Source organism: Lathamus discolor, chromosome 4 (genome assembly GCF_037157495.1).
Source record: "Lathamus discolor isolate bLatDis1 chromosome 4, bLatDis1.hap1, whole genome shotgun sequence".
Lineage (NCBI taxonomy): Eukaryota > Metazoa > Chordata > Aves > Psittaciformes > Psittacidae > Lathamus > Lathamus discolor.
The window spans coordinates 67,891,006-67,903,126 of record NC_088887.1 but is presented as its reverse complement, the minus strand read 5'-3'; the positions used below and the strand labels follow the sequence as shown (position 1 = coordinate 67,903,126).

At 37.7% G+C, this 12,121-nt stretch overlaps 1 protein-coding gene across 1 annotated transcript in view; it reads left to right on the top strand.

Moving 5' to 3' along the window:
* MYO16 (myosin XVI) overlaps positions 1-12,121 on the top strand; it is a 369,554-nt gene that overhangs the window by 208,422 nt on the left and 149,011 nt on the right. The window contains exons 14-15 of the mRNA XM_065677940.1: positions 4,537-4,642; positions 8,070-8,187. Of these exons, the coding sequence (XP_065534012.1) occupies positions 4,537-4,642; positions 8,070-8,187 (224 nt within the window). The remainder of the gene's footprint in view (positions 1-4,536; positions 4,643-8,069; positions 8,188-12,121) is intronic.

The window sequence follows — 12,121 nt, the reverse complement described above, 5'->3', positions numbered from 1 at the left end:
TCAGAATGGAATTTTTAGGTGGATCATTTTTAGGATCACCATTTAGGGTGTTAGAATAAGAGATTGGTTTCAGAACTCCGTACAAAATAGCATGCATATCTATGTTCATGTAAATCTGGCTTTAAAATTGGTGGAAATCTGAACAAAGTCTGTCAAAAATTTTCCAGCATTTCTGATTATAATGTAAGTACCGAAGAATAGACCTTTTTGTTTCTTTTGTTAAGTATTCTTGCGCTTCTGAATGTGGTATCTTTGGTCAGTATTGAAAATGGAACACAGACAAATAAACCCCTGACACTTTTATTGTCTGAAATGGCATGTACATTCCTCCTTACATGTTTATGTCTTGTTATGTTTTTCCATAAACAGATGATTTATAGGATTTGTTTATACTGAAATTGACACTTGCTCAAACGATAATGATCCAGTTATCTGAACTCATAAAAATATAGAGAAGCCTAGTTAATATGCAGGAAGTGAGAGTAAGCAAGATGTACTTTTCAGTGCTTGCAGGAATTATTTCTTAAAATTTTGTCTGGAGTTTGCTATTTTTCTGACTATTTTAGCTGGGCTTCCTTTGTTAACTAGCTGTGCATGATGGTTCTGTGTTTCCACATCCAGGTCCCCCTCCACCCAGTAACTTTTGAACACACTGGCCCCTAATACCCATGGTGTTCTCAGAGCCATGGTGTTCACACAGGCTTTGTGGTTTTGGGGAGCCGTCACTAAGTAACTCCAACCACAGCTATTCTGAAAGGGAACAGTGAGGCAATTTGGCAAGCACATGCTTAGCTCTGAGCTCACTGCATGAGTGGCCCAGTGACCCAGTTAGACTGGCACAAGATAACAGAAGAGCTGGGTGATAATCCAAGTGCAGTGGATTTACCGGGTTTAGCTTCTTTAGTTCCTCAGCTTGTAGAACATCTTGTGGTCTTTGCTTCACATGTATTTCTGTTTCCATACTTCAAATTGGACTTTTTTGTAACAATTACAGTTATGAATGTTTTATTTCTAAAAAGAGGGTGGGTTTTTTCCTATTATTCATATTGTTTTAAGATATGGAGACTACAGCTGTAATTAAGGTTGTATTAACAAAATATTAGTAAAGAAATAGTAGGAACCAGGCCTTCCATCAGGTAGTTATATAGGAAAGCTAGAAAGCCAAAGGAGAGACAAAATGAGACAGCTTACTGGAGCTCACCTGAAGTCCATGGTGAGCACAGGATTTCCAATTCTGTTTGCTTTCTTTGCTTTGCCTGTTGTGTAATGCCTTCTAAGGAAGTTTTATTGTGGAAGACTGCTTCTCTGCTGTGATTCTAACTTGCCCTTCACCTCCAAACGAAAGTTGTAAGAAATAAATAGTAAATTACATTTTGAAAAATATAGTGGTGAAAAAGAATATTTAAAATGGAGAAGAGGAATTGTTTTCTAAACAGAATTAAATTATTAAAGCAAAGACATTGTGGGCAATGGGAACTTTACAAAAAAAATTTTACTCAGCATCAAAGGAAATGGAATAAACAAGATCTGGTTCAAGGTGCTAAATTTTTCATTTATTGCCCCAAATGTTCCAAACAATGATATCAATAATTAAAACTTCACCTAACATTGCATTTCTTTCTCAGTGCTTCCATCTATATTTCACTAGGAGTGAAATCCGTAGAGCAAGTAGGCGACATAGAGTTTCGCTTTCAGCAGCCAGATTCTAGTGAATTCTGACCCCTGAACTGTACTCTAGAAACCAGTTTACCCATCAAGCTCCCAGTACACAGCTGGACAAAATGTCACATTGTAAAACTAACAGTTGATCTGAGAGTGTCACATCTTTGTAGCTGTGTCACTGCAATGTTTAGGAAACAGTAATCTTGAGAAGAAATATTCAAGAAGCAACAGAAACTGTCCACTTTGTATACACTGACATGGTCTTGTGTTTTCTGGGCCACAGTTAGTTTGCAGTGAAAAACAAAGCACAGCTTTATTTAAAAAGTGAAGCAAATTAATTTTAGGTGGGGAAACCTATGGTGAACACTCCAGTTCCTTTGTGTAAGAAGCATTCTTTGCATTTGTCTATTTTTAATTATATTTGCATGCCTGCTTTGTAATAATAATAATGTGTCAAATGTTATTTTAGCTTATCTTCCCTCTCCAAATTTCTCAAATTGTGAGAAAGTTTTATTGAAAAATAACTCCAGCCTGATAATCATGGAAAAGCCTTATGCTGTAGAAGCATAAGATGAGGTTTGGCCTAAAGAAACAAAATATAAAATGCTACAACAATTTGTTAAATATCAAGTCTTGTTCATACCTCGGAATCATAGAAATATCTATCTGCAGTATAGAAGGGGCTGTACACATTGGGCAAACTGTGAGCTGTTCCAAACTATGAAATAGTTCAGGTCTGATTTTCAAACATGTATGAATACTTCTGGTCAGTGGCTCTGTCTGTTTTAACTTCAGAGATGTTCCTTAACAGCTGAAATAACCAAAGAGCCACTGTAGCTAATCTTGTTGATAACCTGTGGTATAGTGATAGCAGGTTGCAGCTGTGATTTTGGATTAACTATGTTGTGGAGGGACAAAATTATTTCATCATCGTGACACACAGGTGCCAGTAAGACTGGCCTGTGTGAATGGGCAGTAGGAGAGGTGGTGCAAGATGGATTTATATCTGTCTGTAAACTCACTGACTTCTGGGGTAATACAGGCATAAGATCTGTAATTTGCAAGGGTGTGAAATATCTAGGGGAATAGTATCACAGGACTAATGTCCTGTTTCACTTTTTTCTGTTCTTGTCACTGATAACAGGCAAAGGAACTTGTAATTCGGATACTACTATTATAAAAGCAGAAGGCTAATGCTGTATAAGAACAGAGGCAGCCATGGTACAATTAGCATTTGGAGAGTGAAGTAATTGTTGAAAGGGCAGAGGTGGATGCAGATTTTAGAGGGTGACCTCAAGTATCATCTGACTTTTGAAGCTCTTTCAGAGAGTCAGAAGCTGAAGATATGAGCAAGGGATACAACATCTACAGAGCACCCTGCCAATTTTGTAGATCTTCTGTAGAGATACTAGTTTCATATTAGCTATGACAGTGACCTTCTTTCACATGATTTCTTTCATTCTAAGATCTGGATTAAATATGGCTTTGTGAGCTATTATTTGAGGTCTTCGCATAACATATATCGAGGTTGCAAACCTTTGCTGTCTTGGACCGCAAACCTCCTACTGATACCAATAGGAGTTTGTAGTTCTGGATCAGACTTGAGCTCATTATAGACACATGAATGACATAGATAAAAGCAGTTTTACACATCGCATATAGTAATGAGACATCTGTCTTGTTACCTAAGACTACAGTTTACTAGGCAAACAAATAAGATATTCACCAGATCGGCATATATGTCCCATGAGAATTGAATGAGATTAAATAGTGCAGAGATCCCATCCCTGTCTGCATATGAAGACCTTTTCATCCTTCCCATTTTTGTTTCTTCATTTAATTGATTTCTCCTCTGAAGTGAGATCTGAATATCTAAAACAATGGCCAGACAGATACTATATTTTGCTGCCCTCTCATACTCAGAAACTAAACTATGCAGATAATAAACTGACAAGCCCAAGGCGATTGTACTTGTGAAAAATCTAGCTGATAAATGAATGAGCATTAAATTACATTTTGTTTGTTTCAGTTATCTGTAAAGAAAACAACTTCTTACAATTCAAGTAAGAAATTCTTACATGAGTTTCTTGATCAGGCTTCACTAGCTTCATCCTTTCCATCTCTTTTGTTTCTTTTCCTTCCTTCTCCATGCTTAAAGTGCACCACTAAGTTTGCTCCTTTCCTCCATTTCCCTTCTCTCTTGTTTCTTCCATCTCCATTGTTCATATTGCCTTTTACCTTGTTTTCTTTGCTCATTTCCCCCCTCAGAGACTCTCATTCTTTGGAATGTTTATTCCACATCATGAACAAGAAATTAAGTGAAACAGGATCACTGAAGTCAGAGTGTATTGCACTGCAGAAACTGGGCAGGTTGTAAAATCAATCATCTTTTTCTTTTCTTTCCTTCTGGTTCCTTTTCTATTTCCTTTCCCTTCTTCCTGTTGCATTCTATGCTTTTGTTTCCTTCTGAACCCCATCATTACCACAGTAGTATCTCCCCATTTACAAGAACAACTAGGCAGCATAAGCAGTCTACTTTGCTGGACAGAAGGTAAAGGAGGAGATAAAATCTTTGCTATAAGTGCCTTCCAAGTGGCTTGAAAGCTTTAGATATGAATGACATGGCTTTTGGTACAAGACAATGTACCTTGACAGTTCTGACAGCACTCATGAGCATAGAAAGTCAGCCAGCCTATCTCCTACATTCTGTTCTTTATTATTTGCCATTCATAAACCTTCTGTTATTTGAAATGAAAGTTTGACTGTGGTATCTTAAACCCATTAAAACAGAGCTAGCAAAGAATATAAATAACATATCAAATGTGAAACTAACAGTGATTCCCCCCTCTCTTTCTTGCCTTGTCATTTTTTTAGTGGAGAAAGTGGTTCTGGGAAGACTGAAGCCTGCAAACAGATAGTGAAGCACCTCACTTGCAGAGCCAGCTCCAGCAGAGATACCTTTGATACAAAGATAAAACATGTAAGTAGAATTCTGATCATTGAGTAGAAGAAGGAAAAAATGTGGCCTCTTGCATAGTCAAAGACATTTGAACTGTAAGGAAAAAGACATCTGGGTTTACTTTCGCCGCTGAAGTCAAAGGAGGTTTCTTTCTTGAATTGACCTGAATGGGAACAGAATCAAGCTCACACTGATGTGATCGGACGAGTCAGAAAATTGGAGGCCAGTTTTCTTTCTAAATGTTTTGGTGACTTTGGGCAGCAGTGTTTCAGTGAATAAGAAACATTTGTGTGGTAAGGTACTGTCTCCTAAATGTGTACTAATTGCCTTCAGTAAGCAAATAAATTTATCTGTATGGCTGTGGTGATGCTTCTCTGGACAGTGTAAGAACTGTGGAGGCATCTGAAGTAATAGTATGTAAGACAGAAAATAGAAAGTTTCAGGAAAACTGCAAGATCTGAACAGTTATATAGCCCGGTATTTGCATACTAAATACATTTATGAAATAGGCAAGAGTTCTGAATATTTGCTCAGTCTATTTGACTCTAGCAGCATAACTAAATTCTGCCCCGTGTGTGTATCATGAAATCCTGACAAGCTGTTTCACATATCAGATACATGTCTCTCCTTGCTAGTACATTGTAAAGTTTCTTTTGACTAAACACTGCAACTCGTGTTTCATTGTTATAGCTGTAAAGGTTCATACTGGCATTTTAAATCATACTGAACCCTCGATTGCTGATTCTAGTTCTTTTAAAAAATTGCCTTTCCTGCTGAAACTTCTCATCTGAGATCCCAGTTCAGAGACAGTTTTAGCAGTCTGCATTGCCATAGCTCAGTTCTGGGTTTCATGTTTAAAAAGAAAAATGTTTAGACTCACCTACTCTGGTGACTTTCCTCTACAAAAGCACTTACAGTCAACCCAAGATACTTTCATTTTAGCTTTCATCAGCCACATGCGTGATATTCAGCAGAACTCTAGAAATCATTCAGGATGTTTTGGTTTTTTTTAATAGCATCACATGCATCATTCAAAACACACTGCCTTCTTACTGAATTATGTATGATTCAGTCCATCAGGATGATAGAAGTGTGTCGGAAGTACAGCTGACACTAACAGACAACCTACAAATCAGGATTATTGGGATGTGGGAAAGACACACTGGTTCATATTTTATACATTCCATCTGATAATAAAAGTCCTATGGATTTCGGGTGGCTTTTAGAAAACAGTGTTGCATTTCTGGTTTTTGAATACATTGAAAAAGCCTGATGATACTGAAAAATACACGACTGAATAAGCTGTAGCTTTATTTTACTTCATGTAGTCATACAGTTGCTATGTTAAAGTGTTTTGTACAATGTTATCTGATTCATTGATGAACTAAACCGACACATTTAATCTAGGTTTCACGTGACAATGTAAAGAAAAACCTTGTTATTTTTTCACTTTTTTTGATTTATATTTTAAAGCCTAGTGTCACAATAATACCATTCTATGGGGACAGTACACTTTATTTTAAACCCAGAAGCCAGATCTACAAGAGAGATATATTTCTGCTGTGTGTTTCATTTACCACCTACACAGTTTTGAACTGATCAGGCCATGGATGTTATTCAAAGTAGAACTGCAAAATCCAGGTCAGGTTCTCCATGTCCTTTTCTTTCCTGAAGTTCAGATTAAGTAATGAGTAAAACTAAGGAAATAAGTAACTTTGTAAATAAGCAACTGAAAACTGTGTGCTTTGGATACTAATATGGCAGCAGTGGGAATTGTCTCTGCTGCATCTTGTCTTGACCAGAGGAAAATTCCCAGGGATAGCCATCATGATCCAATGAGAATGAAACAAGTTGTTGTCTTCCATTAAGAAGAGGTATCAGTGTGGGATAATTGAGAAAATTAGGCCTAATTGAGTAAATTAGTTAACTTTGTAGACTAATCTACTCTATATGCAGTAAAGCAGAACAGTCCCAAATGTGCCAGCGTTAACCTTCTCTCTGACACAGCTTAAGTCCCCAACAGGTCCTCTGGGCACAGTTCAGAGGACAGCATGTGCCAGGGACCATTCACAGCAGTATGTCCACCCTGTTCAGCAAAAAACTCCAGGTGTTAGATCTCTGGATGTGAACCTTATCATGCCACTTGCCATTGAAGTTAGAGAGTCCTGATGCTGGTCTTGTTTTGTTTAACAGTGTAGAGGTAGCCATACATGTCAATGAGACTCAGTTCAGTGCAGGTGGAAGAGAATTATAGTGTATTAAGAAAGATCCTTTGTAACTAGCATAGATGACACCTGCAGACAGTGAAAGTAGATGTAGCAGATCCCACCTATGAGGAATAAAGTAGAAATTCTGGGTTAGTTGTCTTTTAAGGTGTTTTAAGATAGCCTGGATTCATTCCTGCTGCAGTTGTGCATAGCACCATTAAAGCTAATAAAGCTGCACAGGTAAAACAAGCGCTGAATTAGCCCAATGAGCAACACTACTGGAGTGGAACCCAACTAGGCTGGCTAGTTTTCTGCTGCCACCTACTGCACAAATAGCTGGTTTAACAAAGAGTTCTGAAAGGTCTGATTTTTAGAACTTCTGTCTTTGTGATTGGAACTACATATTATCTGTGTCTCCTCACAGTCCCCTCCCTTCCCCCCAGCTAGGTCATTGAGCTTCAGCAAAACACTGTTACATGAGAACAATCGTGTATTTGGGCCATACTGAAATCAGTATCTTAGGATGCAAAAGAGGAAAGTGCTGAAATAAATTCTTCAGGATGTAAGGGATTTAAGAAACCAGTTATTCACAAAAAAGCTAAATACAGAGAACATATGGAATAAAGATGGCATATGTAATTTTTTAAAAAAATTATCTTTTAAAAATAACTGCTGTGACCATGAAGATGTAACATAGAAATGCATTAGTGAGAGATGCCATAAAAAAAAGTCTGAATCTATTTTTTTCATCAGTTTTTCACTGAAGTGGTTCTATTTGAAATCAATAATTTATGCCATTTCTGGCATCACATAAAGCTTGTAAATTCCTTTAGTTGGTTATTAGTATCAACTGACTGTAACTTCACAAGCATAACTGCCTTCCAAGATTCTGATCTTTTTCATGTCACTTCTGGGCATATGACTCCCGTCACTTGTATCCAAACTACTGATAAGGACACAACTCACCTGTGAGCCATTATCTTCCCTCTTGCTTTTAGAACTTCCACTATTCTGACAGCATGTTTTCCTTTTTTCTTTTGAGCTATCTTATTTTCTGTTTAGAAGAAAAATACAAGGAATTTGTTAAATTCCAACTAAAAAATGTTTTTTGCTTGTTTGTTTTTTTGGTTTTGTTGTTGTTTTTCACCCAGTTTTTGATAACAAGCCAACCTCGCTCATGTTTATTGAAGTATCTTCCTGTTTATTTCCTCTGTTATTACTTCTTTACTGTTGTCTTGCAGGTAAACTGTATCTTGGAGGCCTTTGGACATGCTAAGACACCCTTGAATGATTTTTCCAGCTGTTTTATAAAATATTTTGAGCTACAGTTTTGTGAGAAGCAAAAAACATTAATTGGAGGTAAGAATCATTTAATCTGTTTATTTTGATGTCACCCAGAGATCAGGGATCCCAGTGTGCCATACAACGAGGCTTCAGAAAACGTGACAGCGGCAAGGGTGGTTTAAGGAGTCCCAGAGGAATATGTTTAATAGCATGTGAGTTCAAGTTTGTCAACGGCAGTGGAGTATTAAGAGGGAGAACTGAGTTCTGTGCAACCACTAGATGGCAGAGAAAGACAAGAAAACAGATTAACACCACTGGTTCCTGTCACATTGCCCAGGAAATCTTATTTTCCTTTATGTCCGTGATCAGTGAACTGTGAGAGCTATCACTTTACTGTGAAATAAAAGTAACAAAGAGATTAATTTTTGCACTTTTATCTAATAATGTATTCAGTATTTGAAGTACCTCTTAAATAAGTAATACACTTACCTGTTTAGGGTTAATAAAATACAAACATACTCTAATACTGAAATTAGAAGTAATTTATTACAGCTTTGAGCTTCTTCTAAAGGAATTAGGAAACATACTGATGTTTGTTTGTCTCAGAGGTAAGATAGTGTGCAGTTTGTGCCTGATCTTACAGTAAGAGGGAGTCTGTTAGTCTCTAGTAAGAGTTCATTAGTGAAAAATAAATAAATAAATAGATAAATATTGGGCAAAACTTCAGTTTGATTCTGAAAACTCTGATCTTCAGAGGCAGTCAGAGAGAGGTTTCATTTCTGGTTTGAACAGGTCATCTTAAAGTTACTCTGTGCTGAAGTGAATGTAAAACTATAAAGTGTGATTCTTTGGTTTTAATTCATCTATAAGCTGTTGTGGAAGGAATAAAAAGATAGTGATGTTAACATTAGAATGGACCAAATAGCTTCTGAATTGGACTTGTAAAAATAAAGTTCAATCCCTAAACTTGTCATTTTAGAAATCCTTTGTATTGTATATACTTAATTTTAGTATACTTAGTTAAACGCAATTACACTGTGTGCACACTTTATTTCTTTTTGTTACACACACAGAGCACAAATGCAAACAGATGAAAATTATACTAATTTTGAAAAGTCAAGCATATGAACATTAGGAAATGCCAGAACTGAAGTTTGAAATATTTTTGGGTTGCCTTGTGCATGCAAATATAATGCTGCCGTTTTTCCACCCCTCTTCAGCATCATTCAGTGCAGATAATGGACTATATTTCTTCAGTGATCAGCTACTAAATAGTTTGGATTTTCTTCATTGATTCATGTGTGGGTTATGCCATTGTATTCTGTTCTAAAAGCAGAATTCTAGTTTTTCTGTAGATTTTTTATGTTGTATTTCAACATTTTTTCACTGTATGAGCATTTCAGATACATAAATGGTTTAATAGTATTTCTTACCTAAGGTTATTTCATTCGGTTCCTCAGATGAGGAATAGAAGCCTCAAGGCCATATGTTCCCCCAGTTTTTGGGTGCCTTGCTTGATATTGAAGGGATTGAGTTTTCAAGCAACTTTACCAATTCTTGCCAATTTAATTCACAGCCCTTGTCTGTGAATCATATAAATATGGAACCAGTTAACCAGGCTTTCATGTCAGTTTTCTGGTACACTAATGCTGTGTTTTTATCACTTTCAAACTATAGGCATTAAATGAGAAAACCTGGGGGTAGTCAAGTCCATTAACAAATATCTGCCCTACTGTTCCCCATATATTTAGGATCAATATTTGAATCAATTACTCTTACCAAATATAAGGAAGCCAAAAGTTCTATAATTTGTAGTTAAGAGTGAGAAGCCCCAGTACAGCAGAAGAGGTGTGGTTTATATTTTTGAAAGTTGCACTTGTTCGTGCTGTTTGATTTGCATTGTAGATGTTACCTTTTCCATGCCATTGCTAATCATCGCTTCTGATTAAAATGGTCCCAGATTTATACCACCATAAATGAGAATCAGTATGTCTTTGGCTGGTTTAAATCTCACCCAGTGATTGTCTGTATCTACTTGCAAGATCATTTGCAGCAGTATTTGCTGTCTTGCACTGTTTAAGCATGAATGAAAAGTGTAAATATGCAAAGCACCTTAGATTTTGCTCAGATGTGACTTTATAACTCATTGAGATAAACTGGGCTAAATATGTCTGGCTTATAAACAAAAATCCAAATGACACTAGACTGCCTGCATCAAAAGGTTTAGGTTGTTTTAACTCCTTAACAGACAGATCTTAAGGGTGGAGATCCAGAATAATTTACTAAGGAAGGGGCATGCAAAGTAGATATGTACATTTTTATTATAGAGGACAAGATCAAGGTAGCATTCCTTGCATTTTGACAATGGACATATGTGAAATCTGGGACAGATTTTTGCTCATGCTAAAGTTGTTTCATGCCTAGACCCTGGAAATGCTCTGACTTCTGTCACATGCGGTTTATTTTTCTACAGGAAGTCCAGTCTACCTAAATAACAGAAATATTTGCTGTAGTTTTCATCTATAGGCGTTTTGTGGTCTTTCTCATAAACTGGATCTTTACCATGAAGTTTTGCAAACAAGGATGAGGGTCTAGAGTGTCATTCTACTCAAAGCCAGTATAGATATCTGTAGAGGTTTTCTGTGTGTTCTCTGACTCTTGTTTCTGATGAGGTGTGCTACGATGTTCGGTTTAAATGGGAGTTTTTCTGTGACAAGCTGCTTTGTGCTCAGGTACCTTTCATTGCTTTATTTGAATCCAACAAGTAGAGAAGGTATAACACAGGTTAAATAATTTTTCTTTGTGACTGGATAAAATAAGGCAGTGGGAACTAGTAAAAAGTCTTACAACAGAACAAATACAGAATAAACTACAGGACAGTGATTTCATGAAGTTTGAAAAATAAATTCATACCTAACAGAACTCAAAGACTGTTCTTCTATAAAAAGAAAAATCATAATCATTGATAGATGATGATTCACACAAACTGCATAGTAATAAAAGACTGATTATTTATTTATTTCCAGAAGTATTTATTTCAAGTGTTTGACACTGTCCCACACAACATCCTTGTCTCTAAATTGGAGAGACATCAGTTTGATAGATGGACCACTCGGTGGATAAAGAACTGGCTGGATGGCCACATGCAAAGAGTTGTGGTCAATGGCTCAATGTCCGGCTGGAGACCAGTAATGAGCGGGGTGTCCCTCAGGGATCGGTGTTGGGACCAGCCTTGTTTAACATCTTTGTTGGTGACATGGACAGTGGGATTGAGTGTGTTCTTAGCAACTTTGCTGATGACACCAAGCTGTGTGGTTCGGCTGATACACTGGAGGGAAGGGATGCCGTCCAGAAGGACCTTGACACACTTGTAAGGTGGGCTGATGGCAGCCTCATGAAGTTTAACCATGCCAAGTGCAAGGTCCTACACCTGGGTCGGAGCAATCCCAAGCACAGCTACAGGTTGGGCAAAGAAGAGATTCAGAGCAGCCCTGTGGAGAAGGACTTGGGAGTGTTGGCTAATGAGAAAATGAACATGAGCCAGCAGTGTGTGCTTACAGCCCAGAAAGCCAACCGTATCCTGGGCTGCATCAAAAGGAGCATGACCAAGAGGTCGAAGGAGGTGATCCTGCCCCTCTACTCTGCTCTTGTGAGACCTCACCTGGAGTATTGCGTGCAGTTCTGGTGTCCTCAACATAAAAAGGACATGGAACTGTTGGAACAAGTCCAGAGGAGGGCCACGAGGATGATCAGGGGACTGGAGCACCTCCCGTATGAAGATAGGCTGAGGAAGTTGGGGCTGTTCAGCCTGGAGAAGAGAAGGCTGCGTGGAGACCTCATAGCAGCCTTCCAGTACCTGAAGGGGGACTGTAGGGATGCTGGGGAGGGACTCTTTATTAGGGACTGTAGTGACAGGACAAGGGGTAACAGGTTAAAACTTAAACAGGGGAGGTTTAGATTGGATATAAGGAGGAAATTCTTTCCTGTTAGGGTGGTGAGGCACTGGAAT